Genomic DNA, 24,145 nt, shown 5'->3' on the forward strand with positions numbered 1-24,145 from the left:
CAAGAAAGAGAGAGAGAGAAAGACAACAACGAGTGAGTGAGAAAGTAAAAAAGGCGGACGCATACACTTTTTGGTTGCAGCATTGCATACAATAGGATTTTTTTTCTTCTTTCACCCCCTTTCCCCTTCAACATCAATATGCATAATCATCATCAATACAACAACAACATGCTATTTTATATGCTCATAGGCTGAAACAGGCTCTCCTGATCACTATGTAAAATCCGACTCCCCAAATCATCTTATCGGTTGTTCCTGTTCCTCTTGTTCACCATAAGGATAGCGTCGAATAATGTCGCAAAGGAGATCTTGTGCCAACCATGCAAAGCTAAGCAATAAGGTGTGATTTTTGCGCTGCCCACCATGACGCGATGCTGCCTTTTCTTGTTCATCCTTGCGATACGTCACATAATAAAAGGCTGCAGCTCTGGCATAATCTCGTTCGATATCTTTGGTCCTAAAACGTGCCTTTTTGCCCGCCTTTTTTTGTAACGTGGTGAATGCATCACGTCGCCAACGTTCTTTTAGTTGTATCATTTCCTTACGCACCATGCTTCGTAGTTCGTACTCCTTACGCTCATGATGATTGTATCGAATGATGCATCCCGTCATAAATTCGGCTTCCGTAGGGACACCATATTGATTCATGAGACTCTTTAATTCACTGTCGTATTTCCATTTCATTTGACGAGCAAAATCAAAGTACTTCTCCATCCCAGGATAACGTAAACGTGTATCGTATTCCGTGTCTTTGACGCGTAGTTTGTCACGATAATGTTGAAACTCTCCAGAGTCGATGTTCCGATAGAGCTGTCCAAGGATCTTTTGAGATTCATAAGACGGCTTGTCATTTTTCTCCATAAAATCAGGGTAAGCTAAAGGACGCAATGACCCATCTAAAGTCGCCTTGCGGCCTGTCTTTGGGTAATCTTGGATGGATTGTTCTTGGTATCAATATCATGTAGATATGTAGATTCATGTGAACTTACCAACTGCGTGCGAATGTAATTGAGCCAGCTCCATACATATGGGATCCGATACACCAAGAGGGAATGCATCAGCAAGAGCAAGATGGGCATTGGCAATAAGACCCAAGTTGTCGTTTTCAATGTATTCAACAAGAAACTTTCGGATATGAGTGATCTCCACTTTATCCACCTCCTTGGGCTTCAGTGGTGTAACATCCATGGGCTCTCTATTGCGCATCTTTTTGCTTGGATACAATCGTTTATCCCATATAATGCTGCGTCTCATCACGTTAGCTATCCTATTTATCTGTTTTCCGTTTTATTTATCACTGCTTTACCTGTAGGTATCGCCATCAAGATCACCACCTGCCAACATGCTTGGAACATCACGTTCACCTTTTGACGAAAACACAATCACATTACGTAGATGTTTGAGGTTTGAGCACTTTACTGCTTTCAAGATACGTGCATCGCCTGGATGTAGGGCTGGTAAACGGAAAACAAGGCATTTCCCGGTGATAGGATCAGAAGAACCAGAGAGGTGACAAAAGACCTCGTTTTCCTTCAAGGTGCAGGTCTCATCCATCACACCCAACAAGTGGGCTCCCTTGGCAACCGGAATCTTTGCCCGTTTCTTGACCTCCTTGAGTCTATGTAAGCGATACGCATGTAGCAACCGTGCAATGTAGGGATCACCGGAAGCTAAAAATCCATATTTCACCAAGGCAATCATGTCGCGTGATATGCCATCTTCATCCGAATTTGCTCGTAACGTTGCTATGCAACGCTCTGGGTCTGATTTAAGGTAATTGAGTTCTTGGAGGAGTTCACGCAACAAGTCAAGGAAAACGTGGTCAGCCACACCCAATGTTGAAAGGATCACAATGATTTGCCTATTGAGGGAAGCAATAGAACGAGTGGATAGGCGATTGATTTCAAGCATGCGATGAGAGGAATCGAACTTTTCTTGACTTGGTCGCAAAGCAAGTGTGTCATCTTTCATATCGGGGCATGTGGTTAATGTACCCTTAGCACCACCCATACGAAATTGAAATGCGCTTGTGTATGCTGCACCCTTTGGTTTTCCCATTCTGATAGCAATCCTTTTGGCCAAGCTAGTAGAGATACGCCCTGCACCATCAGAAAATGTATAGCCATTTCGCGTGATGTCTTTGATCTTTTGTATTTGGTGCTTTTTCAATTCCACGGTTGGGGAAGTTGAAGAAAAGCACTATAAAAACAACCATAAGCATTCCTATTTTGTACACAATGATATCAACATATGTACATACCTGACCCATACGAGCAGCATACTTGGCAACGATACGCTCACCAGAGAAATCACCCATCCAACTTCGAATCATATCAGCATTCAAGGTATCCGTCGATGCAAAGAACCAACATCCATGTTCACGTAGCTGGGAACTTGAGTATGCAAGAAACTCATAATGACGATTTCCAATTTGTATCCCATACTTAAGTGCGTGTGAGATACGTTGATAGACTTTGGTACTGGTATGATTGGGACGTGAAGAAGTTTGAAGTCGATGTTGGCCTTCTTCGATAAATTGTACTCGAATAAACCGATCGATATGATTCTTGTAGTAACGTAGCACACGATTGTCAGTTTCATTTTGAGGTAATTCGAAAAGTAGAGTGGTGGGAGTTACCAGCACCTTGCGAATCATGACTTGGTCCTTGTGTTTACTCTTTTCACGGGATAAGGCATTATTGGCAAAGTTTGTGTTCTTCACGACATCGCGTAACGCCTCCGTGGGCTTCCAAATATGTCGTGTATCAATGCCACTTTTCCCACTACCACCACCAGGGCTGCCCTCATCATCATCATCATCATCACCTTCGTCGTCATTGTCATCATCAAGAAAACCGGTATCCACCATAGCCGTCAGGTATTGCAAAGCACGGGAAGCTTCAATAGGTGTCATTTTCGCATACAATGCATAAAACGTTTCATCGATGGTAGCAGGAATGAGGATACGGTATGAAAAGTATGACTCAAGCGTGTAGTACATGTCAAAATTTTCTAGAATGTTGTTCGGAATAGTCGCCGATGTTGTTGTGGTAGTGCCGTTGTATGCATTCAACACGGTGAATTTCTTATCACATCGATTTCGTACGCTAGGGCGTGGAACCAGTCGACTACTAATGGCGTGCCATAGCACTGATTTGAAAGCCTTTCGGCTTTGGCTTGACCCACCACCATCAAGTGATATGCAAACTCGAAACGTTGTCCATTCGCCAAGTGCCAGACACTGTGTAACCGTTTCTTGACGCTCCAGTGGTGTTGGTGATGCCTTTTTTATATGAGAGGCCGTTTGTTTGTCCATGGCGATTCTTGTTGCACGTATCCAAGGCATATCATCATACCGAATACGCTTGGATAAAGGATGTAGCGCTTTCCAATATTGTGGTGGATGCTTGGCAATTAAGGTGAAATAGGCACGTTTCTCCCCTTTGAATTCTTCAGGATGAAGGCTATGCACTTCAAGATCTTGAAAAGTAAACTCGGCCTTGTACGCTTTATACGTTGAAAAAATTATGGTGATTCGTCGAAAGCGATAGTTGATAATAAAACTGACATCTTTGGTCGTGGTCCACTTGGCTGCCATGGTCGTTGGATTCACCATGAATCCCGTTGTCAAGGACTCACAGGGCACCCTTGTGGAGTAGGGTTGATTGTTGGGCCCCTTACTACCAGATACACCCAGCATGGAGAACTAAAACGATGATTACGGGAAAAAGAAGGTAGAAAAGATGGCTTTACGTAGAAGGCAATGAATCTTGAAACAAGCTATTACACAAAGTTGTATGGTTCAGGCGGGGCACAACATCTAAGAACGTCCTTGAAGGTTAAGAAGGTACAAAGATACGATACAATGCCGCATCATGTGGACTTCATACAGCTTTTCATCATCCCCAAGCGTCTCATTTAATCACGTTGATCCCTTTCCGACGACTTTAGCTTTCTTGGTCTTTATGTTGTTTTGGGATGTTGATCCATCATGGATGATGATAAGCTATAGCTGTGTAACGGATGAGAAATCATTGGCCTTAAGATTACATGGTAAAAGATCGTAAGCAGTAAATGACAGGGTTGAACCTTGTCTATCAGCGACGACCGTTGCGTATCAAAGGCACATGGATACACGCTTGCTTTTACTTTCCTTTTGAGCACTACCATACAAACTTGACCTCCTTTCCTCCCACCAATCCCATATATCCAGTAAAAACATGATACTTTATATCTTCAATAGCAACCATCATCTGAAACAGGTTCCTCATCACTAAAATCAGACTCCAGGTATTCTTCAAATGACTCGTAATCTTCTTCCACGGGTGCGATTGGGTCTTGACAGGGTGCAAGGATGCCAAATTGATATTCCTTTAGAATCCTGAAAAGAAGATCTTGTGCTAACCACGCGAAGCTAAGTAGCAAATTGCGATTCTTGCGGTACGCGCCATAGTACAATTGTGCCTTTTCTTGTTCATCCCAATGATAGGTCACGTAATAAAAGGCTGCTGCTTTGGCACAATCTTGCTCAACCTCCTCACGCGTAGGTGACTTTTTCGCCCTTTTCCTCAATGTGACAAACTCGCTACATCGCCAATGTTCCTTGAGTCGCATCATTTCTCGACGTGCCATGCTTCGTAACTCGTAATAACTCTTGTGCTCATCCTGCCTATACGTGCGGATAATGCATCCCGTCATGAATTCAGCTTCCGTGGGGATACCAAATTGGTCCATGAGACTCGTCAATTCTTCATCATAATATCGCTTCATGCGCCGAGCTCGTGCAATGTACTTTTCCATGCCAGGATAACGTAAACGCTTGTCGTACTCGGTTTTCTTGGTGCGTAGTTGGGCACGATAATGCTGAAACTCGCCCGATTTGATGGAGCGATAGAGCTGCCCAAGGATCTTTGGCGACTCATAAGATGGCTTGTCCTTCTTTTCCATGAAATCGGGATAGACTCCAGCACGCATTTGATCGGGTAAAGTTGCCTTGACACCTGTCTTTGGAAAGTCTTGGATTGCTCATTGTTAATACATGTGTGTTGCTGATACATATAGATGGATCACTTCTTACCAACGGCATGCGAATGTAATTGAGCCAACTCCATACAAATGGGATCCGATACACCAACATCGGATAGATCAGCACGAACAAGATGTGCATTGGCAATAAGACCCAGGTTGTCGTTTTCAATGTATTCAACAAAAAAGTCATGAATGTCGCTGATCTCCACGTTATCCACCTTTTTGGGTTCCAATGGTGTCACATCCATGGGCTCTCTATTGCGCATCTCTCTGCTTGGATAGAGTCTTTCATCCCATATAATGCTATTGTACATTTCATGTTATCAGCTATTGTATACATTCATCCCATTTTGCTCTTTACCTATAAGTGTCACCATCAAGGTCACCACCTGATAACATGCTTGGGACATCACGTTGGCCCTTTGACGAGAACACAATGACATTGTGAAGATGTTTAAGCTCTGGACAATCAACGGCTTTCAAGACACGTGCATCGCCAGGGTGTAAGGAAGGTGATCGAAAGACGAGGCATTCGCCCGTGACAATATGACGTGATGCTTCAGTGTGGCTGGAATCCGAAAGTTGGCAAAACACCTCGTCCTCTTTCAAGGTATTGGTTTCATCCATGACACCAAGTACATGTGCCCCTTTGACCACGGGAATTTTGGCACGCTTTTTGGCCTCCTTGAGTTTGCATAAGCGATACACATGGAGCAAATGGGCAATGTAAGGATCACCCGATGCAAGAAAACCATGTTGGACCAAAGCTGCCATTTCGCGTGATATGCCATCTTCATCTGAATTGGCGCGTAACATGGCTATGCAGCGATCTGGATCGGACGTGATACAATCGAGCTCCTCAAGCATTTCATGCAACAAATCCAAAAACGCCTCATCAGCCACACCCAACGTAGAAAGGATCACAATGATTTGCCTGTTGAGGAAAGCGATCGAGCGAGTGGATACACGATTGATTTCAAGCATGCGATGATTCGAATCAAACTTTTTCTGGCTTGGCCGTAATGCAAGTTTGCCACCGGGAATCGTGGGAGATACTGATAAGACGCCTTTGGCACCACCCAAACGGAATTGAAACGCACTAGGATAAGCTGTGCCTGATAATCGCATCTTCGTAGCCACCATCATTGCCAAGCTAGACGAGATGCATCCAACACCATCCGAAAATGTATATACTTTTGGAGCCTCCTCAGGATTTTCCTCTGAGCGCACCTCCCGTATGACATCCTTCATCTCCAACACCTGGTTCTTTTGTAACTGCACAGTGGGATACGTCGACGAAAAGCACTACATCATCATAAACAAATATAAACATCATGCATATACATCTTCCCACACATGCAAATCACACCTACCTGGCCCATACGAGCAGCACACTTGGCCACAACATGCTCATTAGAGAAATCACCCATCCACTCACGAATCATGTCAACATTCAAGGTATCCGTCGATGCAAAGAACCAGCATCCATGTTCACGTAGTTGGGAACTTGAATAGGCAAGGAACTCATAATGACGCTGTCCAACCTGGATCCCGTATTTGAGTGCATGTGAAATACGTTGATAAACCTCCGCGCTGCTGTGGTGGGGACGTGACGAAGTTTGAAGACGATGTTGACCTTCTTCAATAAACTGGACTCGAATAAAGCGATCGGCATGTTGCTTATAGTGACGTAGTACACGGTTGGCAGGTTCACTTTGTGGCAGCTCGTAAATAAGCGAGGTCGGTGTGACAAGCACCTTTCGAATCTTGACATTGTCCTTGTTCTTTCGTTTGTTGCGTGGGGTGGTTTCCTTTACCATGTCGGCAAAGAGCGGCTTTCGCATTAAATCACGTAGGGCTTCAGTGGGGTTCCAAATATGCCGTGATTCAATGCTACTTGTTGCACCACCCGTAACAGTGCTGCTGTCGTCATCATCATCATCAAGACCTGTATCCACCATGGCCATCATGTAGCGTAATGCGCTATAGGCTTGAGTAGGTGTCATGTCTGCATACAATGAATAAAACGTCTCGTCCACGGTGGCAGGAATAAGGATTCGGTGTGAAAAGTACGACTCAAGCGTGTAGTACATGTCAAAATTTTCGAAAATGGCGCTCGGAATCGTTGCCGACGACAATCCATGACGACGCGTGCTGGTGCCTGGCAACCGCATCATGTAGTCAAATGCATCCACCACAAAGAGCTTCTTGTCACATCGATAGCGTGTATTGGGATGGGGAACCAATCGACTTGCTGTTGCCAACTCAAGTACCTCATGGAACCGGTTCTTGCCACTTCCTGATGTAAGCGAGATCTTTAACCGAAATGCAGTCCATTCGCCGAGTGGCAGGTACTGTGTAACATCTTCCTGTTGTCGTTGTAATGGGCTGATAGATGGCATCGAAGTTGTACCATCATACATGGGGATCTCTGTTGAACGTGTCCATTTTGATTGTTGCTTTGTAAACAAGGGTGCAGGATCCTCTTTCCAATACTGAGGTGGATGTTTGGCAATCAAAGTGAAATAAGCAAAGCCTTGGCTGCCATCTTTCTCAGGGTGTAAACTATGCACTTCAAGGTCGCGAAAATCAAACTCGGCTTTGTACACTGTTTGCTCATCGAGCCTATGCAACTCGTCCACCGTAAGGATTATCCATGTCGAAAAGTAGATGGTGATTTTCCGAAAATTGTAGTTGATAACAATCTTGACATTCTCAAACGTGTCCCACTTGGCTGCCATTGTTGTGGGGTTCACCATATATCCTGTCGTCAATGACACGCATGGTACTACGGTGAATTTACGTTGCGTTTGTTGCTCTATCTTCCGATAATAGTGCTGTCTCGGTCTTTGCTGTGTTGTTGTTGTTGTTGTTGTTGTTGTTGTTGTTCTCGAGTTGTTGTTAGCCGCTCTCCTTGGAAATACCTCGGGTCGAGGGACACCAGGAAGTCCTCTTGGAAATGCCTCTGGTCGTGGGATACCATCAAGTCGAGGTACGCGAGGAGGAAATGCACCCAACATAATAAAAGATAGGGTTTGGAGGGTGGGGAGGGAGAGGGGAAAAGGGCAACAGATACAAAAGAAAGAGAAGGTTCTTAAAAAGGCCAATGATCAAACCCCCTTTTATTGTTGAAGCTATACAATAAACTTTGAATCCTGTTCCACCAACAGCTGTGCAGATTTTTTGGCATCAAAGAATAAGCCATCCACTTCTTGAATATCATCCAGTGTTATCGACTCGCGTCCATTGATTTGTGACATGATGCTTGCTGGGGTCAAGAGTTGTACAGCATATCTATTAAATGTATATATATATATACATGAGTATTTCCTTTTTCATGCAGCATCCTTTTCCCTCACCTGAGTGACGTATTCACACCCGTTTGTGCAATATTATCCACTGCTGCCTCGTCCACTGTCAAACCCTCTGTCTTGGCTCGGATGTTGATAATAACCTTGATCTCATCAATGGTATATGGAAGTGTTCGGATGATCAACAAACGATCGAGAAGATCAATAGGGATACCATGTGGTGAAACAATATCTTCGGTGCCTCTATATCAAACGCATTAGCATTTGCTTTTACCTTGAGCATCATAACGTTTCACTTACCGAATAGTACACATGCCTCGGTTGGTAGCGAAAATGACAATAGGTGATAATGGTGATTCAAGTGCACGGTTGAGGTACGTAAAGCATTCAATATCAAGCATGTGAACCTAATGTTGGGTGTTAGTCCAGCTTTTTCTCGTTGATCCCTTCAACGTCTCATCCATCTTACCTCGTCAATGAACAACACACCAGGTACAAGCTCGGCAATGCCTTGGTCAATATACTTGTTGACAACCTTGTTGATCTCTTTCCTCAACTTTTCAGTGATCTCTGTCTTTTTTGGCTTGAGAAGTTGACCCATCATGGACATGATATCTTGACCGCCCTATCATCATCAACGTATGTGTATGAGAAAAGCCATCCTCAACCAACCTTGTATTATATGTATATTACCTGAGGTTTGGCATTGGCCACATCCAAATCATGTAATGTAACGTCCTGGATCACTTCCTTCTTCTTGTGTACATCACCCTTGGGCAATGGAACATACTCCTCAGCATCCAAATCAAACTCTGAAGCAAATGCATCTGAACGACCCACACGCTATCATCATCATCATCCATTAGTATACACGCTTCCAATCCTAGGATTCTATATATAACCTTACCTTGACAGCACCTGTATTCGCTTCAATGTAAATGACATCGCCGACAGCAACACGCTCCTTTTGGATAGACTCATAGATGCTTGGATCCAATTTGAGTTGCTTGGTACCCTTGACAGTCTTTAAGCCGATAATGACATGAGAGATGGTTTTGCCATAGCCACCCAAAGGATTCTCGGTCTCTTCTGGAGTGAGTTCAGTCACTTCGCCTTCATAGACTTCCTTGGTTTCCTTGATACGAAGACCAATGGCACGACGAAAGTTCTCCATGAGGACCTCGGTCTTTTTGATCTCGGATGAATAGACTTCAGAACCGACAATGGGGCGAAAAGGCACCTTGGGACCCAATTCACGTGAGATAGCCATGGCAATAGCTGTCTTGCCAGTGCCGGGAGCACCTGCCAACAAGAGCGCACGGCCTGCCATCTTTTTTGACTTGATCAACTCGACAACGACACCACATGCCTATGCATAATTCAGTAAGTAAGTGGCTCGATCGTCGTCCATGGGAGAGATCCAACTCACTTCTCTTGCATTCTCTTGACCGACAAAGCCGGAATGAATAGGCTCTGCTGAGCCGTCGTCACGTAAACCAAGACCCTTAATGTGTGAATGCGCTGCTACTCGTTGTTCGCGTGGTGCGCTCTTGACTTGTTCGATTCGCATGGTGTTGTTGGTCGATGTCATTGTGTGAGTTGTGTGGAGTCTGGATAAAGAAAAAGAATTTCCTTCCTCTTTGTGCCGACGACGCGTTTCTTCAAGCAACAATTCTTCTTGATTCCGACAGCGCACGCACTTATTGTTGTTGCACCATTCTTATGCTACACGTTATCATTATGTATAGCCACCCATCATAGGGATGTCAAATAAAAAGCATTTTATTATTATTACTCGGTCTTTTTCATAGTAGCTGAAGTATTCTGGAGGGAGTTCTTTGCATCAGTGCCAGAGGTACCAGCCTTTGCAAAGTAGGCTTTCATTTTGGCACTGGCATCGGTAACATTATCTTCAACAAAAGCCTGGGCAGTGGATAGTTGTTGCTTGATGACCGCTTCGCCATGTTGGATATGGGAATCGATAATACCCTTGTTAGACATGTAGAGCCGGGGGAACACAAACGCCGAGACCACAAAGAAACCAATAATGGTACGGCTCGACACGTGTGCTGAAACGGTCCATGTCAAGTAAAAGATAACGAGCCACTACAACAATGTCATGCATGATGAGTGGAGGGGAGACATGAATAGCCAGCTATAAAGCAAAATCTTACCTTTAAGCTAGTCATGCTATCTTCAATAAATACAATGCGTGCAAGGGCACGAATCACTGTCTCGGCAATATCAACGGCCAATGAGCTATAATGGTGAACAGTACGTTTATCAATGCTCGTAAAGTCTTCCTTGCGACCAATCACACCACTATTAAAAGCATTAGATGGATGATCAAAGACGAGACGATGAATGCTTCTTCTTTCATACCTGTAAGGATGCACCGGGTTTTTAGAGTCGCTAAACACCTTTTGTGTCTGCACAACAAATGTCACATAAATCAAATTGAGACCAATCCCAATAGTCAACAAGGCAGCACCAATTTGCAAAAGCGAGTATGAGCGTGCCAAGATAAGACTTAAAAGAATGACACCAAGGGTGACAGCGGATCTTATAGGATTCTCCCATTGCAAAAGCTGATAAATTTGGCGTTCGATGCGTTGGGTCACTTCGGTTCGCTCACTACTGCCACTGCTGCTGCTGCTGCTACTGGTAGTAGCAGTAGGATCCTCTGTATGCCTCGTATTATCAGCATGGAGCCCTTTTACAATTGAACCTTTAACTTACGCATCGATGGTGCAGTAGTAGTAGCATCGGTTGTAGTAATATGACTAGTAGGAGTAGTACCACTCATTGGCTTGGTAGAACGGACGCTCGTGGGTTGATTCAAATCAGCAAGGACAGTGGACTTTCTTCTGGTTTCTTCAGGCGGTGTAACAGGACGACGTGTAAACTCTGAATCAATCATGGATGAAAGCGATAGAAAAAGAAAAAAAGAGAAATAAAGAACCTCTATTTGCAATGAATGGGTAAAATGCAATGGTTTTAGATTATGATAAAATGATGTGGTAAAACGACAGGGGGGTTGATGCTATTACGATGTGGACGTACGCATTGTTACTACATTACAAGGGGTTGAGTACTATTCTTATTATTATGCCCATATACCAATCACCGCCATGACAGCTGCGCCTGCAAATACAAAGAAAAAGCATCCTATGCGTGTAATGGGCTTCATTGCCTTGAACCTATCATCAAAGAGCATCTCTGTAGCCATCAGATCCACTAATGACACATAAATCAAAATGCCGGCTGATATCGAATCGAAGATCCCTTGGGTAAGCAAGGCCGTTTGTGATTTGGGGTTATAGCCTGATGAAATACCAACGCCAATGGCTGTCCCGATGGGTGTCGTCAATGTAAAACACATGCACATGATGGTTGCCTTTTCCAAACATATCATCTTGACCTCGGCTATCCTTGCACCTAATGCAAACCCTATATACAGTACACAACCCATTTATTAGCTTATCCCATGTTTCCATCCGCCCACCCAACAACCATACCTTCAAAGAATTGATGAAAACAAATGGCAACAAGCAAAGTAGCGAATTCGGATTGTGGAGAGACGCCCAAAGTGATGCCGATGATTACTGAATGCGCAAGGATGCCAAATTCCAGTACAATCGTATTGAGATACCGTTTCTTATCCTTCAATTCATCAGACTGGTTGCTGAAATGACTGTGTGCCGGACACGTGTTGAATGGATGATAGCGTTTATCACGTTGATTCTGCTGGATAGTAGTAATAGTAGTAGTAGAAGTAGAAGTAGAAGTAGATGGCGGAGGTGGAGGTGGAAGACGAGGAGCAGGAGGATGGGGAGGAGGATGAAGGAGAGTGTTGCTAGGTGAAGGATGCGAGAGGTACCCATCAACAATAGTAGCCCGGTCAATGGATTGGTGATCACACACAACGGCTGCTGCTGTTGCTGTAGGTCGGTTATTGAATGAGCAGGTTGTTGTAGGATGTGGTGGTTGTAATTCTTCGAGATCTCTGAAATGATGCTCAAGCTCGTTGGAGGCAAAGTATTCGATGAGCTGCATGATCAAGATAGCACACATGGCAAATAATCCACCAAACGCTGGATAAACTTCATTCCATACGTATCCTAGACAAGGCGACGCGAGCTTTTCGAACGAAGGCACCAACATGTGAACAAATGCAGTTGCCAGGATAACCCCCACTCCAAATGATTTGCCTACATACATAGGATACATCAATCAATCAACAAGATACAAATTGTTAGCATGATGTACCATAAGTGACGACATTGTCAGGAATAGAAAGTGGAGGAACGAATTTCGACAAGATAGGTATTGCTACGCCTAACAAGGATGCCCCACAAATGATGAAGATGGATCCAACATGTAATGGCCGGCTGTAATGGCTCAACTCTGCTGTATTGTCGGCTCCGCATTCATCAGCACCCGTATCTAAATCATGCCATAAGCATCATGTACACGAGAATAACTTTCTATTATGTACCAGCTGCTTCGATGGTAACGAGTGTAAGAGTGATCCAAGATGTATATAAAAAGACGTTGCCGATCATCAAAGAGTCATAATCGTATGGGAAAAGAAGATCCGGAATATAATCCTGTATCCCAAAGGTGTGTCAGATGTCATACTTACTCTACACATCAACCCATGTGCATTATACAACACACATCCATCAGGATCAGAAATCTCCCCCTTGCCATAGTCCTAGTATCAAGCCACCATCACCATCACCTCCTTCTCCTTTCATGCTCTTTATGACCAGCAATGTCGTTGACCCAATCATCCGATATCATATAAAGCGTGTTGTTGTTCCCTTGGAAATCATCATCAAATGGGGAGATCTTGGAATTTATTTTGTGCTGATGGATGAGTTGAAAGAAAGGCAAAGCGAGAATAGAGCGAGAGAGTGTGTATGTTGCATGTGTTTGTGTATACGAGGCAAAATGACAATAATAAAAGGCGAGATGCGTATGCGATGCTATTGCTGCTGCATTTCCGTATCCTCATCGGCTGCACGAATGTAAAGAACATTGTTACATCTATCATGAAGGAGGAGAGAATAAGCATCCACGACGACGTATATCCAAGCGACGTTGTATGTATATATATATATACCTGATCAACACTTCACCCAAGGTACCCACAGAGACACCTTCTTGGAACTCCTCGGTGTTTGCAAGCTATGATGAGAGCCATTAGAAACAAGCGATCCGATGCAAGCTTGCCGTATCCTATCCCCTACCTGAAGGTTCATATAACCATCCACCGACATGAGATAGCCTTTGTACTCGCCGCCCCATTTGAGCTTGACAATGACGGGTTTGCCGGTCAATTCATTCAGGAATGGCTTTGGATTGGTGGGTACAAACTATGCAAAGGTTTCATGAGTCAAAGAGCACGGATCAAAGCATACGATGCCACTTACAGAGGCCATAGTATTAGGATAACGCGTTGAAGGGCTGTCCGAAGAAGCGAGCCACACACAAAGCCCAATTTTTTCTTTTTGGGCAGCCGCCTCCCACACCTTGTGATTGGCCGACCCATCTTGACCCTCTCACTACTACAACAACAGCTTGATTTGCATCCATTGTAGAATAGAAAACTTTGTATACAGAATACCATTTATTATATAAAGATACGACAGCTTATTGGATATTGTAAGCTAGCTATGATCAGCCTTCTTCATAGGATCGATCACTGTAAAAAGATGAACTTTTTCTTATTCTTCTTGACAACGCTTTATTTTAGCAACCAAAAACATTGTTTCTTTAAGACTTGTAAAAGCGTTGTAGGTTTAATAAACGTATCCATCCTTTTGCTACGAGAGAGAAGTGTGGATGTTGTTGCCATGGAAACCCAAAGATCATTGATTGGCGGAAGTGATAACCCACCCACCCCCAGCAGCTTCGAGTGACCTGCCTTTTAAACAACCTTTTTTTTTACCCTTGAACCGACACTCATCGCTATATATCAACAATGCCAAGGACAGTTTCATTACTGGCTGGTGTGCTAGCTGTTGCTGCAGTGACGTACAAGTTGCGCATTGACGTTACCAACAATACCAACAACATTCGCATGCGCTTGGACGATGCAAAGACCACGCTCGATCACGTTGCGGCCGGTACCGCTAGCAAGTCGCCCTCGCCTTACCAATCGACGCGTCAAAACCTTTCTATTATTGGTGAATCGAAGCGTTATCTTACCACTCGTCTTGTGCCTACAGGTAAATGAATGGATGGAGAGAGGGAGGGAGGGATAGAGGTTCGTTCCAACACAAGTTTTATTTATCATTGTATATCAGTCAAGGAACAGTGGAATGATCAAGTGGCCGATGTAGCACATCGTATCATCCATGCTGATGTATCTGGACGTGCCAAAAAGATGTGGGATGAGAATGTAGCACCCAACTTGAAATAGAGCAACAACTTCATGATAATATAATTCATTCTCTTTTGTATGCGGATTTTATCCTCTCTCTCTGTCTCTTTATCTCTTTTTCACACCTTGTTCACCCTCATTTGAAATCTACTCTTGATGGAGCCATTGGAAAACACCATCCCTCGTCGTTTTCAAAGACAACAACGCACATTGTCAGATCATTGGAGCGATGACTATTCGAGTGAAAAGTCGCCTGCTTATGCAAAAACGGAAAACTCGTCAGCGGCATGGTCTTTAAGGGACGATAGCAATGCGGAGCTTGTGGTTCCCCAGGTCATGATTCAACCTTTGGGCATTACACGGCAAGATATTGGGCATCTACGAGTGATTGTTTGTGGTGACTCTGGTGGGTTTGGTGATGATGATGATGATGATGTGTGATAGGCAATTGGGTTGGGGGAGAGAGGAGGAGGAAACTGAATGACATGCTTGCTATTATTGGCCAGGTATTGGCAAGACAGCCATGATTCAAGCGTTGACAATGTTACCCGAGATCACTGCTTGTGAAGTAGCAACCGATGTCGAATGCAGCAATCCATCCTTCATGACGAATTTCTTGGAAACAGACGAAGAAAAGGAAGAAGAATATGATGAAGCGTCCTCTTTTGCCAAAGATGAGATTGGATTAAATATTCAGGAGACATTTGCAAGTACCATGACAGCTCCCTTTTGGAGTAGAGACAATCAACAACAGCAACAGCAACAACATCAATCCAATGACCATCAGATCTTTATCAAAAATATTTGTCTTGTGGATACACCTGGTTATGGTGCTTGCATTGATGTGAGTGATATGACCACCCCACCTTCCCCCACTCACTCACTTACCCCTACTACGACTTTACAAAGGCACAATCAGTCATTACGTCGGTGGCATCTTATATTGAACGACAATTTCAAAAGACGAGCAACATGTTGAATCCAATGTATCCCAATACACCTGAAGTGACACGGCTTGTACACAATCCCTATGGAGCCCATACCCACGTCGATGCATGTATTTATGTGGTATTGGATCGCTTTAAGCGAGTGGATATTGAGTACATGCGCGCCATTCATCATTTGTGCAACGTCATCCCGGTGATCATTAAGCACGACCCTCAGCTGACACAAGATCAGGAGAATGAATTAAAGAAGGATGTACTGCGAGAACTTGACGAGAATGGCATTGAAACATTTACAACAACATGCAACCCTTTTATCCTTCCCGATACCACGCATGTCGATGATTTACGAGATGCTTTATTCTATTCGCATATCGAACATTTGAGACGATCGACAGCAACAAAATTCGTCACTTGGCGTGCTTCTCAAATCATGATTTCATCTTCAACCATGTCATCCACACTCACAGCATCTACACTCACGTCGGCTGAGACCGTGGATCGAATGCATGCTCTTCGTACACGCCATGAACAAAACATGAATCTGTACATTTCACGCTATGTCAGTGAAAAACGCAAGACCATGGAACGGGACATGTTTGAACGTGAACGTGCCTTGAAGAATGAGCTGGCCTCCGTTGAGAGACGCAAACGTGCTGAATTATTGGTCAATGAACTCAACCAACTATTTCAACAAGGGAACATTGATGATCTCAAGGTTTTACGACCTACAACAACAAGTCATCCACAACAGGGCAAGGGGTCAACCACAACATCATCATCATCCGTGGAGGGGAACCATGGCAACAAGGGACGACCTTTGTTATTACAACAGCAAAAAGTAGACAACATGATCCAGCTTGTATTGTTTATCATTGGCCTTCACTTGATATTTGACGTTGTTTGTACTATTTACCTGCATCAATAAATAAGGGGGGGAGAAGAAGTACAAGTGTGTGTGTGCATGTGTGCAAGTGATACAACAGGGCGTTTGGATGAGCAAGCAGCAGGTGGTGGCAGTGAAATTGGGGGAGGGATGTGCGTATTTTGTACCACCGGTGGCGTTCTTATCTTTATGCGGAAAAGGGTTTCCTGCAAATCGTCGTTTTACTTGCCCCGTTCTCCTTTTCGTTCTCCCATCTTTTTTTTTTCTCTTTAACCCATCCAACACACACACAAGCACTCTCTCTTGAACACATTCAGAATTCTACCATCCAATGTTGTAGAATTGTTTCCGCTTTCTCTTTTTCTCTCCTCATCCTCCTCTCTCTTTTTTCCTTATCACCATGATGGAAACTACAACAAGCATGGATAATACTACCAATACTACTACTACTACTACGTTTTATTGCTATGTTTCTGTTTTCAGTACAGACCATATTGCTCAAATTTCTCTCGGCAAGCTGTCTCATCCAACAGAATTAAGACGACAAGTCCTTGTTCGAAATACACTCATGACTTGTCTTTCCAGTGAAAGAGCACAGGAAGAAAGTTGGCTTGATGCTTGCTTTGATGAATTATCATGCGATGATGAATTCGATGACCACTACGAACAAGAGAATACATCAAAACCTTCTCCACCTCCACCACAACCTATGAACAACCATTCTCAACAATTGGTTCTTGCTCTTCCTATTTATCGTCATCATCATCTTTCAAATGCCAAGCAACCGGCTCTGTAAACACCACCACCACCACCACCATAACCCCCCACTCTATTCAGTATATATAGTCTTTTTGTTGCAATTGTATCTTTGTTTTTCCTTTTTGGTTGCCCGCTACTGTAAATTAATATAAAAAAAGAGAGGGCAGAGGCCCCATGAACTGATATGTGTGCGCGCGTATAGGGTGTAATGCGTGTGTGTGTATATAAATGATGTACTACAAAGGGAATGTTTGTTTGATGATAAGCTCATGTGGTGATTGTGGTTGTGATGTTGGGTAGGGTCGCTCCTCCTCCTCCTTCTGCTGCTGCTGCTGCTGCTCTCTCTCCCTTTTTTTTTTGTTTTTGGAAATTAATGCGCTTGTTCCTAAAAGTGCGTTATAAAAAAAGGCATCTATGAGTTAGCAAACCATGATAAGAGCGCATGTGTGTTTTGTATTATTTACCTGTTCCACAAAGCCTAATGCATTCTCCTTTGAAATCTCATGGATTCGAGAGACCTTGCCCTGGAATGTGACGCCATAGAATTGGTCTGCATTGGCAAGTAGCTCGGGTCGGAAAGTGGTAGTGATGAATTGTCCATGGGTTGACATTTGATGAATCATTTCTATAGTAGTGAAAAATCGTGAGTTAATATATACATGCCATCATGTGCTACCCCTTCAATAACGTAAAATGTACCTGCCACAGCTGTTCTGTATTGAGCATCCAAGTTGGCATCAATTTCATCAAACAAATAAAAGGGTGCTGGATCACACTTTTGAATCGCAAAGATCAATGCCAAAGCAACAAGTGACTTTTGACCACCCGACAATTGTTGCATAATCATGCCTTCATCTGATTTGCTATTGAATGACACCTGCGAGAAAGCATGCATGAGTTTTTTGCTGCTAAGGAAATCATCATCATCATCATCTTACCTTAATAGAAACGCCTGTGTAACTTTCTTCACTCGTGGTGGCCTCGCCGCCATCATCAACATCCATGGCTTCATCCGATGCCGCCGCCGCTGATGGTTTACGTTCAATCACCAATTCACCTCGACCTGCTGGCACCAACGTTTCAAAAATCTCAGCAAAATTGTTGGCCACTTGCTGGAAAGTGCGTTCAATAGCCTCGTCCTTTCGTCTATCGAGCGAATCCACAAGACCTCGGATCGACTACATATACAGATGTTTAAAAAGGGTGACATCATATGCCATGGTATCAATATTTACCTCAGCAGTCGTGTCCAACTCTTCCTTTCGGGTTGTCAGCTGATCTCTTTGCTTGGTGAAGATACCATATTGCTCAAATGCTTTTTTGTTGACGTGACCATATTGTTGTAATTGTTCGTTGGCTCGATGCAATCGTCGTAAAAGCTAATATGACTCCTTTTAGTCTTTCTCACTCACTCCAAAGCTCTCTCACACCACATGATCCTACCTTGTTTACACTGTAACTCGAATACTTTTCAAATGCATCTTCAGGAAGGACACCCAATTCTCTGATATTGCTGTTGACCTCTTCCTTACGTTGCAAGAGCAAAGAGCGTCGCAAGAGACATCGTTCAAGGTTCTTTTCATATTTGCTGATGCTTTGAGAGAGGTTGGTTTGCTCGGTCTATATATGCCATGAATGAGCCATTCCGGTGAGCTGAGCTTGGGGGAGGGGTTGAGGGATTCTTACGAACCTGCAGCTGATCCAAAGCTTGTTCTTGTCTTTGAAGCTCTTCTTGCTGCTTATCAATTTCAGTATCAAGTTCTATTGATTGGATGGATATCATGTGTCAACGATTGCGTGCTTGATCATGGGTCCGTCCATTTGTCATACCTGCTATCCTCTTTGTCAAACGTCCTTGTTTCTTTGCCAACCGCTTCTCCTCCTTTTGTCGACGAGCAAGTTCATTGCTGCTACTATCAGCAGTGGCACGTTCCTTCTTGGAGGCCAGCTCCTCACGTCGTCGTTTCAAATCATTCTCCAAACGATCCTTGAGCGTGTTGAGTTCATGAGATGCTTCAGCTTTGGCAGAAGAGATTTCCACAAGACGCTGCTTCATTTGCTCAATTTGTTGACTGTTTTGTGTCAATAGTGCTTGCTCCTCAGAAGATAAGGTATGCGATGGCTCGCATGCAAGTTCTGATTGGTAGCTCTCGATTTGTTGTTGCAATGATGCTGCATTGGCACGGATATCCTCGAGTGATTTTTCCTAAAATGATCGAATAAGAAACAAGTTATAGATATAGAGGGATGCTTTTACCTTTGCATCAATGAGTTGTTTGATAGCATCTTCCTCTTTGCGTAATCGGGATTCATAACTGCTGGTATCGCCCTGGAGTTGCAGCTGCTTCTTTTTCGACTCTACGACTTGCAACTTGCTCAAGATGTCGGTTACTTGTTGATCCAATTTGGCAATTTCTTGCTTGATATCTTGACCACGCTTTGTCTCTTCAGTGAGCTTCGTCTGCCATGTTCTCAACTTTTTGGCAGCATCCAACCGTGAGTGTTGCAAGTCAACATAACCACCAAAGAGCGCACCACGACGATCCACTCGATCACCCTCCAAGGTCACCACGCTAAGATTGTGCGACTTTGAATAGCTGGCAGCCACCTCGAGATTAGGGCAAATAGCAACATTGCCAAAGATTTGCTCAAAGGCCTTTTGGAAACGGGCATCGTATTGAATCTTGTCAAGTGCAGGAATCACATCATTCGAAGTAGGAAACTCAGCAACACGGCTCTTGATACGATTCAAAGGAATAAATGTAACGCGGCCGGCTTTTTGCTCATTCATCACTTCAAGCAAGCGCGTGGCTGTTTCATCCGTATCAACTACCACATGGAAAAGGCTCGATCCTGCTGCCACCTCAATAGCCGTCTTGAGTCGATCATCCACATCAAACAATTCGAAAATAGGTCCATAGACCCCTTCCAAATGGAGCGACTTTGTGATGTTGGATACAGCTTCAAGTCCATTGGCTGTGTTCTTGTCGATGGTCGATGATAAGATGCGTTGTGCTTTGCGTACTTCCTCATTGCAGTTCTTGAGGGTCGATTCCAATCTTGCTTCCTCACGCCACAATTGTTTACGTCTCTCAGTCGCTTCATCACGTGCTTCTCTCAGTGACACCTCTTCTTCTGCCAAATCCTGTTGCATCGATTGTCGCTTTTTCAACGTATCTCGGACGGCTTGGATCTTTTTCACGCGCTGTGACACTTGTTCTTCGGCAGTCTTCTTTTCCTCCTCCAAGATGCCAAGCTATCATATTATCCACATTCATTAGTACTTACGTACGTCTATCCATATGCACACATGAATACGACTTACCTGATTATTGCGAACGGTCAAGTTGGCATTCAAGTCATTGATTTGGGTTTGTAACCACTCATCACGCTCTGCTTTGCTGCTGAAACGAGAGAGGCGTGCTTGCCGGGCATGAATGCTTTGTTGTTGGGCCTGCAATGATCGAAGGGCTTGGCGTGCCTGAGTATCGGTTGCACGTAATTCTTCAAAGCGTGGAGTCAAATCGGCAATGTTCTTTTCCACTTGAGCAATCTCGTGGTCGATGCTTCGAAGGTTAGACGCCAACTTGTTCTACAAAGGTTTCCAAGACATGGTAAGTTTTCACTTCCCATCATCCACCGTGATCATCATTTACCTGGTATTCGATTTCTGTCATTTCACCGTATTCGAGATCCTTGATCAAGAGCTCCAATTTGGCCTTTGCCTTGACAATGGATTCCCGTTCTTCTTGCAACTCGCTCTTTTCATCTTCCAAAAACTTCAAAGATTGCTTGAGATCACGCACAGATGATTCCAAACTCTAAATGGAAAATAACAATAGTGAATACCATCATCCCTTTGCATTTGCTGATCACACACTCACGGTCATGTTTTTCTCATTGTCAAGGTATTCTTGGCGCTTATTCTCGCTGTTGGTCAAATCGCGTCGTCGATGCGTGTCCACTTCTTCAAGCTTCTCATTGGTCTCCACTTGTTCACGCATATAAATGGTGTATTCCAATGAGCGACGTGAACGATCCAATGTCTGGTATTGCGACAATTCCTCTTTTTCTTCTTCCAATTCAGTCAAACGCTCCTTGATATAATCCAACACCTCATTGATCTTGGTAAGCTTCGCCTCTAAAGCGACACAGTCAAAACAAACGCCACGCACAACCAAACGCATACCGCAACATTACCTGTTTCCTCCATGATCTTGTTACTTTCACTACGCTTTTGCTCGTACACGTGAGTGCCCGCAATTTCCTTGAGCAACTTAAGTCGATCTTCATCCTTGGCGACTGTCAATGCGTTGATCTACTATACATGTTAATACGTGTTGTCTAATTGATAAAAGATGATGACTTACTCTGCCCTGAGGAACAATGTAATAGGGATTGGAACGTGAAAAACCAGCACTCTCAAGCAAGTTCATGACATCCGATTTCCTAAACGTATCAAGTCAATACATACCCCTTGCAATATATAGTATTCCATCCATTCCCTTTGATCCTACTTACAAGACGCTTTTCTTGTCCAAAGAGTACTCGTCAAGGGTCAAGCCAATGCTTCGTCGCAAAACCACCTCGTTGTTTCCAGTCTAAATAATCAATCCATGTCAGCCAACCGAGAACAATGCATGTTATGGAATCACTTACTGGGAATCGATTATCCGAGTTGTCAAACACTATTTCCACATACGCTGAAATGGTTGCTGAACCAGTGCCTTCCTATAGGTCATTGCATATATACATGTGATTAATCGTCCCCTCTATTGGAATCATGCTATTGAACACCTACATGCAATAAAGCTTGTCTTTCTTCCTTGTTGAGGCTCTGGAAGCTGTCACCGAGCACAAAGCGGATAGCTTAGGAATGGAATGAGTCGAATGCTTGACACGATCACCCCCCTCCTCCATTTACCTGAAAAGAAGTTACTCTTTCCTGAACCATTTCTGCCCACTAGTATGTGCAATGTTAGCCAAAGTCATAAAGAAGAAGCAATAAAGTGTTGTCGTTGTCGTACCAATGACATTGTGTTTGGGACTGAAAGGTGCAAAAGTGAGCTGATCCTTGTAGGATTTGAACCCTTGAATCGTAATCTAGAGTGGATAAAGGGGATGTCAGCATACAAGAATGCAGTCGAATGTCGATGGCGAGGTGTTCATGATGCCGTACCTGTTTGATATACATTTCTGGGTCGCGTGTTGGAAAGGTAAACGACGCGAGTTGGCTGCGCGTTTGGACGCGATCCAATCCAGCCAAAATGTCTGCCGCTGTGTGTCATCCCGACGGACTCCGCTCAGGCTACTGCTACATGAAGTGGAGACATCCCCATCCTCTTTTACAACAACAGTCACTCACTATTATCCTTTGCAATGAGTATCACCAACGAGTAGGAGCAAAGATTAAACCGAAAAGTACGTGAAACTAAAAGCTGGATGATTGAGATCAACCCCACTCCCCACAGCTTTGGGCGCTTGTAAGTTTATTATAGCATTGTATCTACTTGGTCACCCTCATCACCATGAGCGTTGAATGGATCCATCCCTTTTCATTTATTACCACGTCTTGCTTTGTATATACGTCCTTCATGTTTTTCTTCTATTCCATTAAAAACGACCTCATTCGCAAATCAAGAAGGATGTGTTATAAAGATGCCTATACGCATCGTTTTATTCATGATGATAATACAAGGATCTTGGGACGGTAGATAAATGATAGGTGTATATCTTTTTGATCATGTCACTGCCAAAGGCATCTAGCTGCAAAGAGCAATCTGAGTTGAACAACGGGGGCGAGGCACTTGCTCCTAATGCCTAGCGAGCACGAGCATCACCGCTCTTTTTTGAAACCCTTCCACTTCTTTCTCTACTTTATATCCCTTTTCCCGAGATGCCGTCTGCTACTGTTGACCAGGCACTCGCGATCTATTCCAAAGGCACCAAAGCCTGGTTTACTGATGAACAAGAAGGTTGGGTCTCAGCCTCCGTCAACACGATCGAGACAACCGACACTCACGTCAAGATCACTTTTATCAATGACACGGATGAAACCAAGGTACGAGTTACCAAATGAAACATACACGTGGTCCGTATCTTATTGACTTGTCAACAGGAACATGTATTCGAATCGACATTGGCTGCCCTGGAGAAAAACAATGCTGCCAACCTGCCACCACTACGAAACCCTCCAAAGATGGAGAGTGAAGACGACTTGACCAATCTCAGTCATCTCAATGAGCCATCAGGTAGGGTGTTCTCTTCTTTCGTAGGTGTATGTGTATGTATGTATATTAATCGAGAATGGATATATATCTAGTACTACATACTATCCGCACACGTTATGGACAGCGTCAAATCTACACCTATTCGGGCATTGTCTTGATTGCAACCAATCCTTTTGCGCGTGTCTCCTTGTATGAACCTGAAGTCATTCAAAAGTATTCTGGAAGACGACGAGGCGAATTGGAACCCCATTTGTTTGCTATTGCTGAGGATGCTTATCGTTGCATGATCCGTGAACAATCCAATCAAACTATCATTGTATCAGGAGAAAGGTATAAAGCGGGGGTTGTTGGTGGTGGTGGTGGTGATGGTTGATCAAGGGGTATCCTCTAATATGGATCTTCATAGTGGTGCAGGAAAGACTGTCAGTGCAAAGTACATTATGCGTTATTTTGCAACTGCTGATGATAAGGAGACGGTCGGCAAGAAGGCAAAGGGTTCTGAAGGAGCCATGACGGAGGTAGAGGAGCAAATCCTTGGTAAGTAACAAGGGGGGGGGGAAAGGAAGATGGATCATGAAAGGGGGCACAAGGTTAAC

The 24,145-nt window shown here is 43.9% G+C and overlaps 11 protein-coding genes across 11 annotated transcripts in view; 4 read left to right on the top strand and 7 right to left on the bottom strand.

Moving 5' to 3' along the window:
• Positions 1–237: 237 nt before the first annotated feature.
• Positions 238–3,700, bottom strand: O0I10_005682 (uncharacterized protein; the record flags this gene model as incomplete). The annotated part of the gene is made up of 4 exons (XM_058485720.1): positions 238–929; positions 990–1,243; positions 1,307–2,199; positions 2,261–3,700. 4 exons carry the CDS (start codon positions 3,698–3,700, stop codon positions 238–240), a joined length of 3,279 nt encoding a protein of 1,092 aa, XP_058343555.1.
• Positions 3,701–4,236: 536 nt separating this feature from the next.
• O0I10_005683 (uncharacterized protein) lies at positions 4,237–8,048 on the bottom strand (the record flags this gene model as incomplete). The annotated part of the gene is made up of 4 exons (XM_058485721.1): positions 4,237–5,015; positions 5,078–5,331; positions 5,390–6,333; positions 6,402–8,048. The coding sequence occupies 4 exons, from the start codon at positions 8,046–8,048 to the stop codon at positions 4,237–4,239; spliced, it is 3,624 nt and encodes a 1,207-aa protein (XP_058343556.1).
• A 114-nt stretch (positions 8,049–8,162) lies between these two features.
• O0I10_005684 (RuvB-like 1) lies at positions 8,163–9,930 on the bottom strand (the record flags this gene model as incomplete). Its single annotated transcript, XM_058485722.1, has 7 exons — positions 8,163–8,322; positions 8,388–8,582; positions 8,640–8,746; positions 8,809–8,964; positions 9,033–9,182; positions 9,247–9,708; positions 9,769–9,930. 7 exons carry the CDS (start codon positions 9,928–9,930, stop codon positions 8,163–8,165), a joined length of 1,392 nt encoding a protein of 463 aa, XP_058343557.1.
• A 200-nt stretch (positions 9,931–10,130) lies between these two features.
• O0I10_005685 (uncharacterized protein) lies at positions 10,131–11,259 on the bottom strand (the record flags this gene model as incomplete). Its single annotated transcript, XM_058485723.1, has 4 exons — positions 10,131–10,445; positions 10,514–10,661; positions 10,722–11,022; positions 11,079–11,259. 4 exons carry the CDS (start codon positions 11,257–11,259, stop codon positions 10,131–10,133), a joined length of 945 nt encoding a protein of 314 aa, XP_058343558.1.
• Positions 11,260–11,445: 186 nt separating this feature from the next.
• On the bottom strand, positions 11,446–12,904 carry O0I10_005686 (uncharacterized protein; the record flags this gene model as incomplete). The annotated part of the gene is made up of 4 exons (XM_058485724.1): positions 11,446–11,789; positions 11,858–12,550; positions 12,609–12,785; positions 12,838–12,904. The coding sequence occupies 4 exons, from the start codon at positions 12,902–12,904 to the stop codon at positions 11,446–11,448; spliced, it is 1,281 nt and encodes a 426-aa protein (XP_058343559.1).
• A 426-nt stretch (positions 12,905–13,330) lies between these two features.
• O0I10_005687 (small nuclear ribonucleoprotein F) lies at positions 13,331–13,786 on the bottom strand (the record flags this gene model as incomplete). The annotated part of the gene is made up of 4 exons (XM_058485725.1): positions 13,331–13,391; positions 13,468–13,532; positions 13,595–13,720; positions 13,778–13,786. The coding sequence occupies 4 exons, from the start codon at positions 13,784–13,786 to the stop codon at positions 13,331–13,333; spliced, it is 261 nt and encodes an 86-aa protein (XP_058343560.1).
• Positions 13,787–14,328: 542 nt separating this feature from the next.
• On the top strand, positions 14,329–14,769 carry O0I10_005688 (uncharacterized protein; the record flags this gene model as incomplete). The annotated part of the gene is made up of 2 exons (XM_058485726.1): positions 14,329–14,575; positions 14,654–14,769. 2 exons carry the CDS (start codon positions 14,329–14,331, stop codon positions 14,767–14,769), a joined length of 363 nt encoding a protein of 120 aa, XP_058343561.1.
• A 117-nt stretch (positions 14,770–14,886) lies between these two features.
• O0I10_005689 (uncharacterized protein) lies at positions 14,887–16,602 on the top strand (the record flags this gene model as incomplete). The annotated part of the gene is made up of 3 exons (XM_058485727.1): positions 14,887–15,136; positions 15,237–15,574; positions 15,640–16,602. 3 exons carry the CDS (start codon positions 14,887–14,889, stop codon positions 16,600–16,602), a joined length of 1,551 nt encoding a protein of 516 aa, XP_058343562.1.
• Positions 16,603–16,960: 358 nt separating this feature from the next.
• On the top strand, positions 16,961–17,356 carry O0I10_005690 (uncharacterized protein; the record flags this gene model as incomplete). The annotated part of the gene is made up of 1 exon (XM_058485728.1): positions 16,961–17,356. The coding sequence occupies one exon, from the start codon at positions 16,961–16,963 to the stop codon at positions 17,354–17,356; it is 396 nt and encodes a 131-aa protein (XP_058343563.1).
• Positions 17,357–17,689: 333 nt separating this feature from the next.
• Positions 17,690–22,513, bottom strand: O0I10_005691 (uncharacterized protein; the record flags this gene model as incomplete). The annotated part of the gene is made up of 20 exons (XM_058485729.1): positions 17,690–17,704; positions 17,784–17,944; positions 18,019–18,196; positions 18,258–18,497; positions 18,555–18,698; positions 18,763–18,939; positions 19,010–19,080; positions 19,150–19,525; positions 19,577–20,575; positions 20,645–20,911; positions 20,976–21,140; positions 21,204–21,460; positions 21,520–21,637; positions 21,690–21,768; positions 21,841–21,920; positions 21,979–22,050; positions 22,121–22,188; positions 22,244–22,282; positions 22,347–22,422; positions 22,499–22,513. The coding sequence occupies 20 exons, from the start codon at positions 22,511–22,513 to the stop codon at positions 17,690–17,692; spliced, it is 3,597 nt and encodes a 1,198-aa protein (XP_058343564.1).
• A 702-nt stretch (positions 22,514–23,215) lies between these two features.
• Positions 23,216–24,145, top strand: part of O0I10_005692 (uncharacterized protein) — a gene marked incomplete at both ends in the record, with an annotated part of 6,033 nt that continues 5,103 nt past the window's right edge. Inside the window, 4 exons of the mRNA XM_058485730.1 lie at positions 23,216–23,380; positions 23,438–23,570; positions 23,642–23,879; positions 23,956–24,086. Of these exons, the coding sequence (XP_058343565.1) occupies positions 23,216–23,380; positions 23,438–23,570; positions 23,642–23,879; positions 23,956–24,086 (667 nt within the window). The remainder of the gene's footprint in view (positions 23,381–23,437; positions 23,571–23,641; positions 23,880–23,955; positions 24,087–24,145) is intronic.

This window comes from Lichtheimia ornata (assembly GCF_029851405.1).
Source record: "Lichtheimia ornata isolate CBS 291.66 chromosome Unknown scaffold00023, whole genome shotgun sequence".
Classification (NCBI taxonomy): Eukaryota; Fungi; Mucoromycota; class Mucoromycetes; order Mucorales; family Lichtheimiaceae; genus Lichtheimia; species Lichtheimia ornata.